Here is a 20840-nt window from a genome sequence, read left to right as displayed (position 1 = left end):
ATACTAAATGCTTTTAAAACCTGCAAAACTCTGCTTAAATACATCATTATCAGGTCTGTCTAACGTTAAACCATCCTGCACATTACACACAAAAAAGAAAGAAAAAAAAAAGAAAAAAAATGCTGGACCAAATTTTAAAAAAGTGCTTTAACTGGTCAAACTCAAACCAATTAGGTTGATCCAAATTAACTTAATAAGTAACATTTACACCAATTTAATTTGTTTGATCCAATTTTTTCATTCCTTCATGTGATGACTTTGACTGGATTTTGCTAGTTGGTTGGATTTTGTTGGTTTGCCCGGTGTTGGTGTTGCTCCTCCTGATGCTGTTCTCCGGCCAATAGGAGGAAGAGTTGAAGGGACTCCTCTTCAGGACCTTGTTCACCAGCAGGCTGCACGTCGTCCTGTACTGGTGACGCAGCAGTGAGTACACAAACGGGTCACTGGCTGCTTTGCTGTAAGCTAGACACTTTGACAGCACACCCCAGTGAGGGTTTATGGGCCCCGGGGAGAAGAGCTCCAACATTCTAAATAAAGCAAAGCGAAGAAAAATCACACACAGGAACACAGGACAGCAGATGAGATGTTTCTCAGATCAATGCAAGTGCAGCGGATAAACCTCCGTCAGTGCTGGAACACGGTGAAAATGTGTGTTTTGTGTCAATGAAACTGTGACAGACGTCAATTCTACTTTAATAACAAGTACGTCTGATGGTGGGTATTTTTGTAATCTGGCTTCCAGACAGGTGGTTTTGCATTTCAGTTGTAATATGCTTTTTATTTTTGTAGCCAAAATCTAACTGCATATGACAGGTTGACACCATTAATAGCAAAACAAATAATTAAAGCCACTCATATAATCCATGTGACATTTGCTTTGTCAGTCTCTCTCCTTCTATCACCTCAGTCAGAAAACCACAACAAGAACGATAAAATGTATGTATGTGTGTACGAAGGGTCGACTGAGAGGTTTTGAGCCTGACCCAGAAAAATTATGGAGTGGTTCTCCATCTTTTGCATTCTGAGAAACCAACATTATTCAACATTACACCAGGAAGTCAAAACATCACGCATTGTTGGAAATGTTTTGTGTGTGTGTGTGTGTATGTGTGTGTGTGTGTGCGCGCGCGCGTGTGTGCGCGTGTGTGTATATATATATATACAGTATATATATATAATATAGTTGTTTCTTGCTTCCACTGTAGTGAAAACATACAAACCATGATTTTTGTGTACCCATACAGGGGCTGATCCAGGATTTATTGGGGGGGGGGGGTATGGGTTTGTGAACGAGTCCCGTCACGATTCCCTAGGGGGTTCTGGGGGCATGCCTCTCCCCTATCCCCCAGAAAAGTTAGAATTTTTAGGTGCCATTTCCTGCATTTTGGTGCATATTGCTGCAGAAAATACAACCACAGAGAAAAGATACTTTATAACCTGTTTGGTTTGTTTTTTACTTTTATTGTACAATTTTTAATGTGGTGCTATGACGTTATAATGACAAGTAACAGAGAACATTTAAAATGTCCATGGCTATAAAATGTGGACATCCTGAATGATGGTCTGATAAATATGTATCTAGTTGAGTAACTCGTTGCTGATTGGAGGGTTCCTTTGGTCCATGAAAGAGGGGAACATGTGTACCCCATGCTGCTCTCCCAGTCTGCTGCTGCTGATATGTCACTATATATATATATATATATATATATATACTAATAATAATACTGTGACTTACTGTGGCATAGCTTTGCATGAATTTATATGTTCAGTTAGCTGTTTTTCAGTTAGCTTAATATACATTTAACTGTTTTCATAGCAATAAATACATTTTTAGATTCAGATAGTGTTATTTTAAGTAAATTTTAGATTGATATCTTTATATTGATTTAGCTATTTGCATAGATTTGCATGAATTTATATGTTCAGTTAGCTGTTTTTCAGTTAGCTTTATATACATTTAACTGTTTTCATAGTGATAAATACATTTTTAGATTCATATAGTGTTATTTTAAGTAAATTTTAGATTGCTAGCTTTATATTCATTTAGCTAGTCACATAGCTTTGCATGAATTTATGTTCAGTTAGCTGGTTTCAGTTAGCTTTATATACACTTAACTGTTTTCATAGTAATAAATACTATTTAATACTATAATAATATTTTTAGATTCAGATAGTGTTATTTTACATCAATTTTACAATTTTACTTTGTTAGCTTTATATCCATTTAGCTATTGCTTTGCATGAAATTATGTTCATAGTGATAAATACATTTTTAGATTCAGATAGATTGAGACAGATTGCTAGCTTTATATTCATTTAACAATTTGCATATCTTTGCATTAATTTATGTTCAGTTACCTGTTTTTCAGTTACTTTCAGATTCAGTTAGCTTTATACACACTTATCTGTTTTCATAGCGATAAAGGTTTCGACTGTGATTGTTTTAAATGCATTTAGATTTGGTTAGCTTTATATTCCCTCAGCCCCAACCAGTCCCAGCAGAAGACTGCCCCTCCCTGAGCCTGGTTCTGCTGGAGGTTTCTTCCTGTTAAAAGGGAGTTTTTCCTTCCCACTGTCGCCAAGTGCTTGCTCACAGGGGGGTCATTTTGACCATTGGGGTTTTTCTGTTTTTCTGTAATTGTTGTATGGCTCTTGCCTTACAATATAAAGTGCCTTGGGGCGACTGTTTGTTGTGACTTGGCACTATATAAATAAATAAATAAATTTGATTTGATTTGATTTGATATTCCGTTTGTTAGCTTACAAGCTATAGTTACGTTGCGCTAGATGAATTGTTTTCGGTTTAGATTGAGTCAGATTTATTTTCAGTCAGTTTTAGATTGTTTCAGGTAGGTTTTCCTGGAGCTGCACTCACTTTGGTTTTGATTAGGTTGGCTTTGTGTTTTTGTTGTTGTTTTACAACACAGATATTGTTTATTCAAGTATGGCAGTGGTAGGTCCATGACCTATACGGGATCTAGGCGCTCCCACCATCACGAGCCTCCCAGCTGACTGGGTTATAGCAGTGGGTAGATGGGACTCATTAGCCCTGTTAAGGCGGTCCACCTAGGGGAAGGAAAACCCTGATGTTAAACCCCCAGCCTGGGTTACTGCCCCCGTGCCTCCGAGGAAGGTTCTTTAGCCAGAGGCTAGGAGAAGGTCACTCTGATGTAAAACCTACAGCCTGGTGGTCGCTACAGCCGTCTCAGCTTGTCTGTGCCACTGTGGAGTGCCACCTTGCCTAAAGAGTGGAATTGGTGTGCGCGAGCTGATCCCCATTTTAAGCAACGAGCGCAGGCGGGAAGGAAAGCCCTGCAGCGATGGGAAGAGGCGAAAACAGCAGGTGCATGATGGCCTGGGAGCTGCAGTCTCGATCCTGCATGCAGGTGGCTCAGGAGCTATGGTCGTTTGATTGCTGACCCGAGACAACAGCATCATCCGGCAGGGCCCTGGGTGACCAAGCAGCCCTGTTTAGGGATAGCCCTGCTTGCTCCACATGGAGACAGACCTAGAAAAGGTGGTCTAAACATGGCTTGTCTCACTAGACCCGGTTGGCTCACCGCTGCCAACGGGCATCACTACACGCGGTGCGAAAAGAAAAACAAAGAACCTGAAAATTGCGTGCTGGAATGTACGCACAATGATGGACTCAGACAATAGCGATCATCCTTGAATACACTCAGTCTTAGTCGCCAAAGAGCTAGCAAGGCTTGACATAGACATTGCTGCACTCAGCGAGGTGCGCTTTGCAGACCAAGGGTCACTCACCGAGGAAGGTACAGGCTACACACTGTTCTGGTCAGGGAAGGCTAAAGAAGACCGTTGACTCTCAGGGGTCGGGTTCATGATTAAGAGGGCCATAGCACATAGGTTACACATTTTGCCAGTTAGACATTCTGACCGACTCATGTCACTCCGGCTCCCCATCAACAACAAGGATTTTGCCACTATTGTTAGTGTGTATGCCCCAACCATGCAGGCCGACATCGGAGTTAAGGAGGCTTTCTATAGCGATCTGCACAACCTTCTACAGCGCGTCGACACCCAGGACAAGCTCCTCATCATGGGAGATTTCAACGCCAGAGTGGGCCGCGACTCTGATGTATGGAAGGACGTGCTAGGGAAACATGGCATAGGCAACTGTAACGACAATGGCCGCCTGCTGCTGGAGTTCTGCTCTGCACATGACTTGACGATCACCAACAGCCTGTTCCAACAGAAAGAGAGATTCAAAGCAACCTGGAGACACCCACGCTCCAAACACTGGCACCTTCTGGACTACGTTCTGACGCGACAGCATGATAGAAGAGACGTACTACATACCAGGGTGATGCCTAGCGCGGATTGCTATACGGATCATCGCTTGATCCGTTCCAAGATTGCTTTCACTTTCAAGCCCCCTCCCAAGAAGAAAGGCCCACAGTTTAAGAAGCTACAAGTCCACAAACTGCAAGACATAGACACAAAAATGGAGTTCCAGGCCAAACTAGAGGAGAGACTGGGTGGAGAAAAAGGCCTGCCTCACGACCCTGAACATCAGTGGATGAGATTAAAGACCATCCTTCAGGAGACGGCAGCAGAAGTAGTGGGCTTCTCAGCCAGGAAAAATAAAGACTGGTTTGATGAGTCTGATGCACAGATCCAGGAACTACTAGAAAAGAAACATGCATGCCACAAGATTTTTTTAGCTAAACCTGATGACCACTCTGCCAAGACAGCTTACAGAAATGCCTGCTCCACACTGCAAAGCAAGCTCTGCATACTGCAGAACGACTGGTGGCTAGCTTTTGCGGAGAAGACACAACAACATGCCAATGCCGGAGACATGCACTCCTTTTATGAAGCTCTTAAGACCATCCATGGGCCAGCACATCAAGTGCAAGCACCCCTGCGCTCCTCAGACGGCTCCGCCATTCTGACGGACAAGGAAACCATTATGCAGCGTTGGTCAGAACACTTTGAAAACCTCTTCAGTGACAAGCGCACTGTGCAAGAGTCATCAATCGAGAAGATTCCCCAGGTGGAGGTGAAATGGGAACTTGATGACCCCCCAACACTTGAAGAGATCCGAAAGGCCACCACGCAGCTGAATCCAGGGAAGTCTCCTGGCATAGATGGCATCCCAGCAGAGGTGTACCAAAATGGAGGTGAGGCAGTCCTTGACAAGCTTCAGATTCTCTTCTCCAGTTGCTGGGAAAAGGAAATGGTTCCACATGACCTTCGGGATGCGGTCATTGTCTCCCTGTACAAGAACAAGGGCGACAAGTCCGACTGTTCTAATTACCGGGGCATCACTCTCCTCTCAATAGCAGGTAAGATTTTGGCTCGAGTGCTGCTCAACAGGCTTACCCCTACCATAGCGCATGTTCAGATAAATAATACCAAATCAGAATTGTGTAACATTATTTATGGAGTACCACAAGGATCGGTACTTGGACCCAAACTGTTTATTTTGTATATCAATGATTTTGTGAATGTATCCAATGTGCTTGGCAGCATTTTATTTGCTGATGATACAACGCTGTTTTACTCTGGATCAGATATACAGGAAGTAGCACAAGTGATAAATACAGAGTTGGAAAAAGTTAAACATTGGTTTGATATAAACAGATTGTCACTAAATATTAATAAGACAAATTTCATATTGTTTAATGATAGAGCGAAAGAAAATAATGTGTCATTACAAATAGATGGAATGGATATACAAAGGGTAAAAGAAATGAAATTTTTAGGAGTCATGATTGATGAAGATCTTACATGGAAGTCACACATAAATTACATAAAAGGAAAAATAGCGAAAGCCATTGCTGTTTTGCATAAAGTAAAATATTCATTAAATAGTTATGGTTTATTAACATTGTACAATTCATTGATTGTCCCATATTTAACTTACTGTGTAGAAATCTGGGGATCAACATATACAACCTATATACAACCTTTATTTATTTTGCAGAAAAGAGCTTTAAAAGTGATTAGTAACAGTGGTTTTAGAGATCCATCTAATCCATTATTTATTAAGTATAGGGTACTTAAATTTCATGATTTAGTTGATTTGAAAATATTACAAACGATGTACCAAGTTAATAAAAATACTTTACCAACAAACATTCAAAATATGTTTGAAAAAAGAGTAAGTAGTTATAAATTGAAAGGAATAGAAGTCTTTAAAAAACCAAGATTTAGAACCAAAGTAAAGGAAAGGAGTATTGCAGTAAATGGTGTCAAATTATGGAACAATCTTAATAAAGAAATTAAAGAATTAAGGTTGCTTAAATTATTTAAAAAACATATTAAATTAGATGTATTAAGTAAGTATGAAACTATGAAGTAAGTCAGTGGGCTGCAAGAAAGTAAAAAAAAAAAAAAGTAAACTGTTAATAATGTTTGGAGTGTCTTAAGTTTAAATGTAACCTGTCAGTGATGTAATCTATTAATTAATGGTCATAATTATGAAATGGGTCAGTGGTATGTGACAAGTTAAAGAAATGCAATCTGTTAAATAATGTTGACTATGATGCTGTATATTGAAAGATTGTATTGTTAAAAGGGGCAGAAATCATAAGACTTGTTCTTCTTTCTGCTCCTTTTCATTCTGGTATTGTGGTGCTTTTGTTTTTTTTTTTTGCTTTTCTGTTTTTCTTTTAAATGAATGAAATAAATATATAAAAAAAAAAAAAAAAAAAAAAAATACTCCCGAGAGTCAGTGCGGATTTCGGGCCAACTGGGGAATCACCGACATGATCTTCATCCTGAGACAGATCCAGGAGAAGTGCAGAGAACAGAACATGGCCCTTTATGCAGCCTTCATAGACCTAACCAAGGCTTTTGACACTGTCAGTCGTGAGGGTTTGTGGAAGATTCTTGCACGCCTTGGCTGCCCTCCAAAGCTCCTCACCATCATCTGCCAGCTGCATGAAGGTCAGATGGGACAAGTGAAGTACAACGGGACTCTGTCCGGCAGCTTCCCCATCTCAAATGGCGTCAAACAATGTTGCATCCTCGCGCCCACTCTGTTCTCCATCTTCTTCAGCATGATGCTTCGTGAGGCCAAAGAAGACTTGACAGATAGCATCTATATCCGCTTCAGAACCGACGGAAGTCTGTTTAACTTGTGGCGCCTTCTGTCCCACACTAAGATCACAGAACAGCTAATCATGGAGCTGCTCTTCGCAGATGACTGCGCCCTCGTCGCCCATATGGAGCAAGCCTTGCAGCACATTGTCAACTGTTTTGCTGAAGCAGCAAGAGCCTTCGGCCTCACCATCAGCCTGAGAAAGACAGAAGTGCTATATCAACCGGTCCCCCATACAGCATATACCCCACCCCAAATCAACATCGAGGGTACCAGCCTGAATGCAGTAGAGCACTTCACGTATCTCGGTAGTGTTATCTCAAATGACGCATCTGTTGCCAAGGACCTAGACAGTCGCCTTGCCAAGGCCAGCAGTTCTTTTGGTCGACTCTCAAAGAAAGTCTGGCAGAATCATGCACTGCGCCTTTCCACAAAAGTGCAGGTCTACAGAGCCATTGTGGTCCCTACCCTCCTGTATGGAGCTGAAACCTGGGTTCTGTATCGCCAGCAGATCAGATTACTGGAACGCTTTCATCAGCGTTGTCTCCGAAACATCTTCGGGATCAAGTGGCAGGACTACGTCTCAAATGAGGACATCCTTACCAGAGCCAAATTGCCCAGCATGGAGTCTATTATACTCAAACAACAGCTTCGTTGGGCAGGTCACGTAGCCAGGATGGATGATACATGCATGCCGAAATTAATTCTCTTTGGCGAGCTCAAGGAAGGGAGACGAAACCAAGGGGCCCCCAAAAAGCCCTATAAGGACCAGCTGAAGAAACAGCTCTCCCTTGCAGGCATTCAGCATCAGTCATGGCAGCATCTAGCTACAGATAGACTCAGCTGGCGTTCCAGCATCAAATCCACAAGCCTGAAGTTTGAGGCAGAAAGAAGTGAGGCCTCACGCCGCTTCTGTCAAAGACAGAAAGAGCGGGCAGCAGCACAAGCCCAGCCTACTCAAGTGTTCATTTGCCCAAGTGTAACAGGTCTTGTGCATCCCGCATGGGACTTTTCAACCACCAGAGGGCTTGTAGAAAATAAACTAAACTAAACTAAAAAAAAAAAAAAAAAAAAAAAAGGCCTTCCCACTATCCTCGCAAGCGAGGAAACTGCCAACAATACTGTGACTTACGCCCAATCCCAATACTTTCAAATCACACTGCCATTTCATCCTTTTCCTACATTTTGCACATTCATATTCAGTTTGGTTTGCCAAACAATTATGTGGCATGACTCACATCTTATCACAGTGTAATTAAAAGTACTGAGAAATACCAAGTTCCCAATCTCCTCTGAATACAGTAGGAACATTCTCCTTCATGTCTTCTGCAAAACCTAACAAAGCAAATTCAATATATTTACATGAAACATCCCCAAAATTAAGCAACTTTTCAGCAATACAATGTACTGTAATGTTTATGATTTACCAAACAAATAAAGCTACAGTATTTTATAACTAGATTTCAAAATGAAGTCAAACTTGATCATTTTTTGTGAAAATCAAATGGTTATACACCTGTATAATTATGTTACAAAAATAAAAATTTAAAAAAGAACTAAGAAAAACGTAAAACTACACCCAATTTTGGAGCTACTAACTAAAAAGCCAAATTATATATCAACATTTAATTTGAACTCATATCTGTGTTAAAAGATAAGCAGGTTTGAAGACAGATGCACTGGAACTGTTTTCCTTCATAGTGTTAAGTACTTCATATATTTGCCTCCTCCTTATTACAAATCAGCACTTTACATTGCAAACGTCTCCTCACCTTGTGATGACATAGGGGCCAAAGCAGACCACAAATGTGCCGATAAATGTACTGATCTTCTTGGTGGCCCTCTGCCGTCTCCTCTTCTGTTCATCCAGGCATTTCTGACGTATACTGGCAGATACATACAGGTACTGTCATCTACCCAGGAGGAGTGATCCGAGACATGCAGACACAGTGATGTGAGTGAGGTGGGCATGCAGCGAACATTGAGCTCCTCTGTGATGGCAGTGTATGACTCTAAATCAGTGGTGCGCACACTTCTGATAATCCGATAACCGATAATTATCGAAGATAAGTTATCTTTTCAGATAACTTTGAAAACCATTATCGTACTAATGATCTTCCAATAAATTCTTGTCTGATAATTTTTAGACCATTAATATGGTAAACAAATGTAAATGGACTGCATTTTTATAGCGTTTTTCCATCTGCATCAGATGCTCAAAGCTCTTTACAATTATGCCTCACATTCTCCCCGATGTCAGGGTGCTGCCATACAAGGCGCTCACTACACAATGGGAGCAATAGGGGATTAAAAGCCTTGCCCAAGGACCCTTAGTGATTTTCCAGTCAGGCAGGGATTTGAACCCATGATCTTCTGGACTCAAGCCCAACACCTTAACCACTAGACAATCACCTCCACCAATAGATGTGCAGTTCTACCCTCTGCAAACAGAGGAGAGCTGCTTGTAGAAGAGAGCGCAAAAAAAAAAAAAAATAATTTCTTTTAACCCCATAGTGATACGTGGCCAATAGAGGTGGGTGGATCAATCCTAATATCGATAATATCGATACCAACGCTGGTGTTGATATTATCATTTATCAAGTTGTTCACCAATGAATTCGGCCTCAGGGTGTATGGTTTTCTTCAGGGTGTATAAAGCCATATTCATTGGTGAACAACTTGATAACGATTTTATCATATACCTATAAATGATAAATGCACGCAGAACACAATGCGCATGCTCTCCCTTAGCTCACTGCCTCCGGGGGTACGGATGCGGGACCTGCAAAGAATCCAAGTCATGGCCACTGAGCTCAGCGGTTATCGAGACCATGCAGCGGGTGCTGCGCATCAAAACAGCGAGCGTAGTCTCTGGACCTGTTGCTGGAGTTGGATGCAGCTCGGCACAGCAGACAGGGAGGCGGTGTGAATGGCCCGCTGCGGCGCTTACCGAGCCCGCAGACTCAGTAAACGCATCGGAGGCAGTGAGAGCAATCGTGGTGATGCCAACCAGTGCCGCGACCGGCCCGCCTGATAAGGACGCAGAACACAATGCGATGTTAAAAAAAAAAAAAAAACAACAAAAAGAAGTATGCAAAAGTGCACTAAAAAAATCCACGAAAATGTGAGGCCTCGAAAGGTGAACCGCGATATAGCGAGGGACCACTGTATTAAATTACACATTGACAATATCTAGGATCGCATGTGCCGTGACGTCACAACATATGTATGGACTGGCTGATTACCAAGGCGACATTCACTTACTTGGGTGGTATGAAAAATATTACCTGTCCGCAAAAAGGGTGTATTGCTATTTATTCTTTAGTGTTTTATCCAATCACATTGGCGTATCATTTATAGGTATATGATAATGAACGATCCTCGTGTAAAAAGATCGATACTCAAGCTTTTTTTTCTCTCCCGCACGCACTGACTGCTGCACAACTCAGCCACATGGGGTGTGCAGCCAGTACATTCTGAGTGCCGGTCCCAAGCCCGGATAAATGAGGAGGGTTGCGTCAGGAAGGGCATCCGGCGTAAAACAAGCCAACCGAACTATGCAGACTCAGAATCGAATTCCCATAACGGATCGGTCGCGGCCCGGGTTAACAACGTCCGCCACCGGTGCTATTGCTCAACAGGGTGCCGGTGGAAATTGGGTTACTGCTGGGCGAAGACGACAAAGAAGAGGAGGAAAACGTTGCCATGAACAGCGGGAGAAGACGAAAACTAGAAGGGTGGAAATGAGAGTGGGGACTTTGAATGGCTGGTAAAGCAAGAGAGCTGGCTGATATGATGGAGAGGAGAAAGGTAGACATATTGTGTGTGCAAGAGACCAAGTGGAAGGGAAGTAAGAGCAGGAGCATCGGCGGTGGGTACAAATTGTTGTACCATGGTGAGGACAGGAAGAGAAATGGTGTTGGGGTCATTTTAAAGGAAGAGTATGTTAAAAGTGTGTTGGAGGTTAAGTGAGTGTCTGACAGGGTGATGAGTGTGAAGTTGGAAATTGAAGGGGTGATGATGAATATCATCAGTGCATATGCCCCACAGGTTGGTTGTGAGATGAAGGAGAAAGAAGATTTCTGGAGTGTGTTAGATGAGGTGGTGGAGAGTGTGCCCAAGCATGAAAGAGTGGTGATAGGAGCAGACTTCAATGGGCATGTTGGTGAAGGGAACAGAGGTGATGAGGAAGTAATGGGTAGATATGGTATCAAGGATAGGAATGGGGAAGGACAGATGGTAGTTGATTTTGCAAAAAGGATGGAAATGGCTGTGGTGAATACCTACTTTAAGAAAAGGGAGGAGCACAGGGTAACATATAAGAGTGGAGGAAGGTGCACACAGGTGGACTACATTCTTTATAGGAGATGCAAGCTAAAAGAAATCACAGACTGTAAGGTGGTAGCAGGAGATGGTGTCACTAGACAGCATAGGATGGTTGTTTGTAGGATGACTTTAGAGGTAAAGAAGAAGAAGAGAGTGAGAGCTCAACAAAGGATCAGATGGTGGAAGCTGAAGGAGGAAGACTGTTGTGTGAAATTTAGCGAGCAGGTGAGAGAAGCACTGGTTGGAGGGGAAGCAATTTTGGACAACTGGAAAAGTACTGCAGATGTGGTGAGGGAGACAGCTAGGACAGTACTGGGTATGACATCTGGACAATGGAAGGAAGACAAGGAGACTTGGTGGTGGAATGAAGAGGTCCAGGAAAGCATAAGGAGAAAGACGTTGGCAAAAAAGTTTTGGGATAGTCGGAGAGATGAAGAAAGTAGACAGGAGTACAAGGAGATGCGGCGTAAGGCGAAAAGAGAAGTGGCAAAAGCAAAGGAAAAGGCATATTGTGAGCTGTACAAGCAGCTGAATAGTAAGGAAGGAGAAAAGGACTTGTACCGATTGGCCAGACAAAGGGACAGAGCTGGAAAGGATGTGCAGCAGGTTAGGGTGGTAAAAGATGCACATGGTAATGTGCTGACAAGTGAGGAGTGTGTGCTGAGAAGGTGGAGGGAATATTTTGAAGAGTTGATGAATAAAGAAAATGAGCGAGAGAAAAGGCTGGATGATGTGGTGAGAGTAAATCAGGAAGTACAAGAGATTAGCAAGGAAGAAGTGAGGGCTGCTATGAAGAGGATGAAGAGTGGAAAGGCAGTCGGTCCAGGTGAAATTCCAGTGGAGGCATGGAAATGTCTAGGAGAGATGGCAGTAGAGTTTCTAACCAGATTGTTTAATAAAATCTTGGAAAGTGAGAGCATGCCTGAGGAGTGGAGACGAAGTGTGCTGGTTCCTATTTTCAAGAACAAGGGTGATGTGCAGAGCTGCAGTAACTACAGAGGCATAAAGCTGATCAGCCACAGCATGAAGTTATGGGAAAGAGTAGTAGAAGCTAGGCTTAGAAAACAGGTGAAGATCTGTGAGCAGCAATATGGTTTCATGCCGAGAAAGAGCACTACAGATGCAATGTTTGCTCTGAGAATACTGTTGGAAAAGTACAGAGAAGGACAGAAAGAGTTACATTGTGTGTTTGTGGACTTAGAAAAAGCTTATGATAGGGTGCCAAGAGAAGAGTTGTGGTATTGTATGAGGAAGTCTGGAGTGGCAGGGAAGTATGTTAGGGTAGTGCAGGACATGTACAAGAATAATGTGACAGCGGTGAGATGCGCAGTCGGAATGACAGACTCATTCAAGGTGGAGGTGGGATTACACCAAGGATCAGCTCTGAGTCCTTTCTTGTTTGCAGTGGTGATGGACAGGTTGACGGATGAGATCAGACAGGAGTCCCCATGGACTATGATGTTTGCAGATGACATTGTGATCTGTAGTGAGAGTAGAGAGCAAGTTGAGTTTAGTCTGGAGAAGTGGAGATATGCTTTGGAGAGAAGGGGAATGAAAGTCAGTAGAAGCAAGACTGAGTACATGTGTGTGAATGAGAGGGAGCCCAGGGGAATAGTGCAGTTACAAGGAGTAGAAGTGGTGAAAGTAGATGAGTTTAAATATTTGGGGTCAACTGTTCAAAGTAATGGAGAGTGTGGTAGAGAGGTGAAGAAGAGAGTGCAGGCAGGGTGGAGTGGGTGGAGAAAGGTGGCAGGAGTGATTTGTGACCAAAGAATATCAGCAAGGGTGAAGGGGAAAGTTTACAAAACAGCAGTGAGACCAGCTATGTTGTATGGTTTAGAGACAGTGGCACTAACAAAAAGACAGGAGACAGAGCTGGAGGTGGCAGAGCTGAAGATGTTGAGATTCTCTTTGGGAGTGACAAGAATGGGCAAGATTAGGAATGAACATATCAGAGGGACAGCTCAGGTGGGACGGTTTGGAGACAAAGTCGGAGAGGCGAGATTGAGATGGTTTGGACATGTGCAGAGGAGGGACCCAGGGTATATAGGGAGAAGGATGCTGAGGATGGAGCCACCAGGCAGGAGGAGAAGAGGGAGACCAAAGAGGAGGTTCATGGATGTGCTGAGAGAGGACATGCAGGTGGTTGGTGTGACAGAGGAAGATACAGAGGACAGGGCGAGATGGAAACGATTGATCTGCTGTGGCAACCCCTAACGGGAACAGCTGAAAGACAAAGAAGAAGAAGAAAGCACGCACTGACTGCTGCGCACGCAGATTCATCAAAGTCTACTCTCTGTCTGTAAGAGCAGCGCTGCGCTGTGTCACACAACATGGAGCAGCGCACCCTCCCCCCTCTGGTCTTTTGTTGTTGCGCCATCACGTGGCTCAGTGGCGCCAGCCAACAGCCATGCAGGTAGGCTCAGTCTGGCCCGCCCACTCAGCGTTGTCCTCGAGTCAACAGGTGACACTGTGAACAGGATATCTCAACAGGGGGACAGGGCCCACAGTGTAGCGGTGGGCCCTTAATGTATTCTTTCGTGATTTATACTTTATTTAATTTTCACTTATTGTTTTTATTTTGGTTATAAAGCCAGAAGTGCACTGAAGGGAGGAAATTCCTTATTCTTTGTATTATTTTCTTGTATTGTTCGACTTGAAAAAAAAAAAAAGAACAAGTTTGAAACTGTTTACAATATTTGTTGTGGTGTGTTAGTTTTTCTCTATTGTGGTTTGTCAGCTCTCTAACCTCAGCAGATTGTTTTAATTTGCTTTAAGTTCTATTTTTTACACTCTTTATTTAAGAAATGCATAATAATTATGTTACCTATACAAGATAAATGGCATAGGTAACATGATTATTATGCAATTCAAACAATATACTTTATGTATTTTAAATAAATACTGTCATTAATTATTGATTTAGAGTAATTATATTTTATTAATACTAAATACATAAAGCTGAGGATTATGCATTTCAAATGAATAGGATTTATTACAGTAATGAATATGCATCATGTAAGGTTTATTTGTATTAACATTAACTAAAAAAGTAAATGGGAATTTGTCATGTAATAAAATTACATAAATCTTAAACGTTAGGGTTACATATTTCTGTGAGTGTAATTTTATTTATTTGCCTTTTAAATAGGGGATTCATAATATGATATTGTCAATATGATCAAAAGTTACGTTGTCTGGAAAAAAATATAGTTCCCCTGAAGGGAAAAAAATTCAAACAAATAGATGGCCTTGAACTATTTTTGGTAGTGACCCATACAGTGACTATATATGTCATTGATCACGTGGTGGGCTTGCCTGAAAGTAAAAATGTGTACCTGGCTTGGCTGGGGAAGTAAATGTGAGGCCTCATTGTAAAGTGGTTTGAGCATCTGCTAGATGACACTGTTTTCCTTGACCTTGGACCAAACTACTCCAAAATCTAACCACCTCTAGATATTCATCCAAATAATATTTTCACCAAGTTTGAAGGGAATTGTTCCATAGACACACTCTCGCTTTGCTGACCCTTCACTGATGATAAATGTCCTATTTTCCTGATGATTAACGCTCATTTAAAATACTTTACTGCCTGATGCAGTAAAGCATTTTACTGCATCAGGCAGTAAACATGTCAACATGTCAACATGAATCGGACCGGGAGTGACATGTTTAGCCGCATGTTCTCCTTGAATTGCTGGCTGTCTGAGTGGTGTCCAAAAAATGAGGTGGGCTTCATAGATAATTGGCAAAGCTTCTGGGGAAAACCTGGTCTTGTTAGGAGAGACGGCATCCATCCCACTTTGGATGGAGCAGCTCTCATTTCTAGAAATCTGGCCAATTTTCTTAAATCCTCCAAACCGTGACTATCCAGGGTTGGGACCAGGAAGCAGAGTTGTAGTCTTACACACCTCTCTGCAGCTTCTCTCCCCCTGCCATCCCCTCATTACCCCATCCCCGTAGAGACGGTGCCTGCTCCCAGACCACCAATAACCAGCAAAAATCTATTTAAAAATTCAAAAAGAAAAAATAATATAGCACCTTCAACTGCACCACAGACTAAAACAGTTAAATGTGGTCTATTAAACATTAGGTCTCTCTCTTCTAAGTCCCTGTTAGTAAATGATATAATAATTGATCAACATATTGATTTATTCTGCCTTACAGAAACCTGATTACAGCAGGATGAATATGTTAGTTTAAATGAGTCAACACCCCCGAGTCACACTAACTGTCAGAATGCTCGTAGCACGGGCCGAGGCAGAGGATTAGCAGCAATCTTCCATTCCAGCTTATTAATTAATCAAAAACCCAGACAGAGCTTTAATTCATTTGAAAGCTTGACTCTTAGTCTTGTCCATCCAAATTGGAAGTCCCAAAAACCAGTTTTATTTGTTATTATCTATCGTCCACCTGGTCGTTACTGTGAGTTTCTCTGTGAATTTTCAGACCTTTTGTCTGACTTAGTGCTTAGCTCAGATAAGATAATTATAGTGGGCGATTTTAACATCCACACAGATACTGAGAATGACAGCCTCAACACTGCATTTAATCTATTATTAGACTCAATTGGCTTTGCTCAAAATGTAAATGAGTCCACCCACCACTTTAATCATACCTTAGATCTTGTTCTGACTTATGGTATGGAAATTGAAGACTTAACAGTATTCCCTGAAAACCCTCTTCTGTCTGATCATTTCTTAATAACATTTACATTTACTCTGATGGACTACCCAGTAGTGGGGAATAAGTTTCATTACACTAGAAGTCTTTCAGAAAGTGCTGTAACTAGGTTTAAGGTTATGATTCCTTCTTTATGTTCTCTAATGCCATATACCAACACAGTGCAGAGTAGCTACCTAAACTCTGTAAGTGAGATAGAGTATCTCATCAATAGTTTTACATCCTCATTGAAGACAACTTTGGATGCTGTAGCTCCTCTGAAAAAGAGAGCTTTAAATCAGAAGTGCCTGACTCCGTGGTATAACTCACAAACTCGCAGCTTAAAGCAGATAACCCGTAAGTTGGAGAGGAAATGGCGTCTCACTAATTTAGAAGATCTTCACTTAGCCTGGAAAAAGAGTCTGTTGCTCTATAAAAAAGCCCTCCGTAAAGCTAGGACATCTTACTACTCATCACTAATTGAAGAAAATAAGATCAACCCCAGGTTTCTTTTCAGCACTGTAGCCAGGCTGACAAAGAGTCAGAGCTCTATTGAGCCGAGTATTACTTTAACTTTAACTAGTAATGACTTCATGACTTTCTTTGCTAATAAAATTTTAACTATTAGAGAAAAAATTACTCATAACCATCCCAAAGACGTATCGTTATCTTTGGCTGCTTTCAGTGATGCCGGTATTTGGTTAGACTCTTTCTCTCCGATTGTTCTGTCTGAGTTATTTTCATTAGTTACTTCATCCAAACCATCAACATATCTATTAGACCCCATTCCTACCAGGCTGCTCAAGAAAGCCCTACCATTATTTAATGCTTCGATCTTAAATATGATCAATCTATCTTTATTAGTTGGCTATGTACCACAGGCTTTTAAGGTGGCAGTAATTAAACCATTACTTAAAAAGCCATCACTTGACCCAGCTATCTTAGCTAATTATAGGCCAATCTCCAACCTTCCTTTTCTCTCAAAAATTCTTGAAAGGGTAGTTGTAAAACAGCTAACTGATCATCTGCAGAGGAATGGTCTATTTGAAGAGTTTCAGTCAGGTTTTAGAATTCATCATAGTACAGAAACAGCATTAGTGAAGGTTACAAATGATCTTCTTATGGCCTCAGACAGTGGACTCATCTCTGTGCTTGTTCTGTTAGACCTCAGTGCTGCTTTTGATACTGTTGACCATAAAATTTTATTACAGAGATTAGAGCATCCCATAGGTATTAAAGGCACTGCGCTGCGGTGGTTTGAATCATATTTATCTAATAGATTACAATTTGTTCATGTAAATGTAGAATCTTCTTCACAGACTAAGGTTAATTATGGAGTTCCACAAGGTTCTGTGCTAGGACCAATTTTATTCACTTTATACATGCTTCCCTTAGGCAGTATTATTAGACGGCATTGCTTAAATTTTCATTGTTACGCAGATGATACCCAGCTTTATCTATCCGCGAAGCCAGAGGGGACACACCAATTAGCTAAACTGCAGGATTGTCTTACAGACATAAAGACATGGATGACCTCTAATTTCCTGCTTTTAAACTCAGATAAAACTGAAGTTATTGTACTTGGCCCCACAAATCTTAGAAACATGGTGTCTAACCAGATCCTTACTCTGGATGGCATTACCCTGACCTCTAGTAATACTGTGAGAAATCTTGGAGTCATTTTTGATCAGGATATGTCATTCAAAGTGCATATTAAACAAATATGTAGGACTGCTTTTTTGCATTTACGCAATATCTCTAAAATTAGAAAGGTCTTGTTTCAGAGTGATGCTGAAAAACTAATTCATGCATTTATTTCCTCTAGGCTGGACTATTGTAATTCATTATTATCAGGTTGTCCTAAAAGTTCCCTGAAAATCCTTCAGTTAATTCAAAATGCTGCAGCTAGAGTACTAATGGGGACTAGAAGGAGAGAGCATATCTCACCCATATTGGCCTCTCTTCATTGGCTTCCTGTTTATTCTAGAATAGAATTTAAAATTCTTCTTACTTATAAGGTTTTGAATAATCAGGTCCCATCTTATCTTAGGGACCTCATAATACCATATCACCCCAATAGAGCGCTTTGCTCTCAGACTGCAGGCTTACTTGTAGTTCCTAGGGTTTGTAAGAGTAGAATGGGAGGCAGAGCCTTCAGCTTTCAGGCTCCTCTCCTGTGGAACCAGCTCCCAATTCAGATCAGGGAGACAGACACCCTCTCTACTTTTAAGATTAGGCTTAAAACTTTCCTTTTTGCTAAAGCTTATAGTTAGGGCTGGATCAGGTGACCCTGAACCATCCCTTAGTTATGCTGCTATAGACGTAGACTGCTGGGGGGTTCCCATGATGCACTGTTTCTTTCTCTTTTTGCTCTGTATGCACCACTCTGCATTTAATCATTAGTGATCGATCTCTGCTCCCCTCCACAGCATGTCTTTTTCCTGGTTCTCTCCCTCAGCCCCAACCAGTCCCAGCAGAAGACTGCCCCTCCCTGAGCCTGGTTCTGCTGGAGGTTTCTTCCTGTTAAAAGGGAGTTTTTCCTTCCCACTGTCGCCAAGTGCTTGCTCACAGGGGGTCGTTTTGACCGTTGGGGTTTTTAGTAATTATTGTATGGCCTTGCCTTACAATGTAAAGCGCCTTGGGGCAACTGTTTGTTGTGATTTGGCGCTATATAAATAAAATTGATTGATTGATTGATGCGATGAGATGGAAGTGAACACTCAGAAAGACAGATGCGACAACTAAACTTTATACTTTACCTGGGGTGAATGTCCACCAGCAGCACCAAAGTCTGCATTGTGATCACGTCGATGCGTTTACAGTGGGACCTGGCGACTTTCAGCACTTTCAAATACGTCACGCACATCACGATGAGCGTGAGGAGGAACGAGAGGGAGTGCAGTGCCACGGTGAAAACGGTAAACTGCGCCCCGGCTCCCTTGGCCCTGGCGGTGCACAGGGTGCATGACGCGTAAAGGTGGTGGTAACCCAGCCAGGAGCGGCAGGTGGCCACCGTGGAGAAGCACAGCGAGTGGATCCACGTGTATCCCAGCGCGATCACTGCGTCCCGGTGCCGGATTCTGGAGTGGTAACTGAGCGGGAAAACCACCGCCACCCATCTGTCGATGCTCAGGGCTGCCATACTCAGCATGGAGTTGGTGGTGAGAAAAGTGTCGAGGAAACCCACAGTTTGGCAGAAGCCTCCTCCTCCGGGATGACCCGCGGTGACGAGCCCGACCAAAGTCAGCGGCATGTTGCACGCGCTCAGCAACAGGTTGCAAAGCGTCAAATTAACGATGAAAAGAGCCGGCACCTGTTTGCGGATGCTCGAGTTGTACAAAAAGCAGATCAGCACCACGCCGTTGGACAGCAACGACACGACAATAATCCCCAAAATTAACAGGGATGCAGCGATTTCCGCAGTATGCATGATGATCAAATGTCCGCACTTTGAATGAATGCATCCGCAGTCCTGCGCCAAACTGTCATGGGCAGCACATAAACACGAGACTGCACGCTGCAGAAGCGCTCACCTGAATGTTACTCGAGATTTTGGATTCTGGCTCCCTGGGAATAGTCCGTTTTAATTGCCCTCGCTGCTGCCGTTGCGCCGCTCTCTCGTGCGTCTCCTCTGCGCAATTACGCATTAAATTCATAGTCGTCTGGGAGAGAGAGAGAAAAAAAGAAGAGGATAAAAGTACTTGAAGCTTTTGGTTTCTGATGATGCTCGTGCCGCGTAAATCTGTGACAGACTCCAAACCACGCGTGTGCGTTCCTGGTCAAAAATAGCTTATTAGTGTAAAAATAGAAACAGACGCACGATTGCGTGGACGAAACACAGCCTGATGTCAAGAGCGTCACGTTGAACACATCAGTTTGGGTTAGTGAGGTGCATCTCCAAAGCTCAGGAAGGAGTGTGACACTTATAGACCCACTAACCTTAAACTTACGTGCGTGGATCCAATTCTCAGAATTAAAAAGGTAATTTAAAAAGGTAACCAGTCAGTGCTTGATGACCACTTCTTTACATTGCAATCGAATGCAAGGCTGATCTAATTTCTTACGCATAGAAAATAATAATTTCCGACATCATCACGAACATGTAAAATGGGAAATGGACTGCATTTATATAGCACCTTTCTATCTGCATCAGACGCTCAAAGCGCTTTACAATTATGCCTCACATTCACCCCGATGTCAGCTTGCTGCCATACAAGGCGCTCACTACATACCGGGAGCAATAGGGGATTAAAGGCCTTGCCCAAGGGCCCTTAGTGATTTTCCAGTCAGGTGGGGATTTTAACCCATGATCTTCTGGATTCAAGCCCAACGCATTAACCACTCAATCATCACCTCCCCGTGTAATCAATTTCCTGATAGTATCATGACCTAATACATGAAATCAGTTTTTCTGACACCATCACAAACTTGTCACGAGTTCGGGTTGTTATAATACATGACATATAATAATACAATTTTTAGTTGTGGAACGTATTTCAATGGTTTTGTTTCAGATGATGATGATTATTATTTTAACTTGAGCCTGGGCTCTGCTGCTGTGTAACTGGACTGTTTCCAATATTTCTCCCAATCTAAAAGTGAAATGTGATTTCAGGGATGTGAACTTAATCTAATTACATCACAGGTCCTATAGATAAGAAATGTACAATTAATTGTAGCAATTTGTTACAATTTGATTTTTTCATTGACTCAACCAAATTTTGTGGAACTGGTTAGATTCAATAAATATAACATTTAACTTCTTGGAGTGCACATAACA

General features: G+C 42.2%; 1 protein-coding gene across 1 annotated transcript; it reads right to left on the bottom strand.

Annotated features, from left to right (window-relative positions):
• Positions 1-200: 200 nt before the first annotated feature.
• Positions 201-19649, bottom strand: LOC117523431 (G-protein coupled receptor 26-like). The gene is made up of 3 exons (XM_034184964.1): positions 18820-19649; positions 8845-8958; positions 201-527 (listed from the first exon to the last, which is right to left on the bottom strand). The coding sequence occupies exons 1-3, from the start codon at positions 19488-19490 to the stop codon at positions 215-217; spliced, it is 1098 nt and encodes a 365-aa protein (XP_034040855.1). The 5' UTR covers positions 19491-19649; the 3' UTR covers positions 201-214.
• Positions 19650-20840: the final 1191 nt, after the last annotated feature.

The sequence above is a fragment of the Thalassophryne amazonica genome, chromosome 13 (genome assembly GCF_902500255.1).
Source record: "Thalassophryne amazonica chromosome 13, fThaAma1.1, whole genome shotgun sequence".
Classification (NCBI taxonomy): Eukaryota; Metazoa; Chordata; class Actinopteri; order Batrachoidiformes; family Batrachoididae; genus Thalassophryne; species Thalassophryne amazonica.
The sequence above is the reverse complement of the archived record's forward strand: the minus strand, read 5'-3'. Positions and strand labels throughout refer to the sequence as shown.

Excerpts from the sequence above, each read along its gene's own strand:
- LOC117523431 (XM_034184964.1), bottom strand. The coding sequence starts at position 19,490 with ATGCATACTGCGGAAATCGCTGCATCCCTGTTAATTTTGGGGATTATT. Across the intron at positions 8,959-18,819 it reads CTGGTGGACATTCACCCCAG|TATACGTCAGAAATGCCTGG; the intron begins GTAAAGTATAAA and ends TGTATCTGCCAG. Across the intron at positions 528-8,844 it reads GGCCCCTATGTCATCACAAG|AATGTTGGAGCTCTTCTCCC; the intron begins GTGAGGAGACGT and ends TGCTTTATTTAG.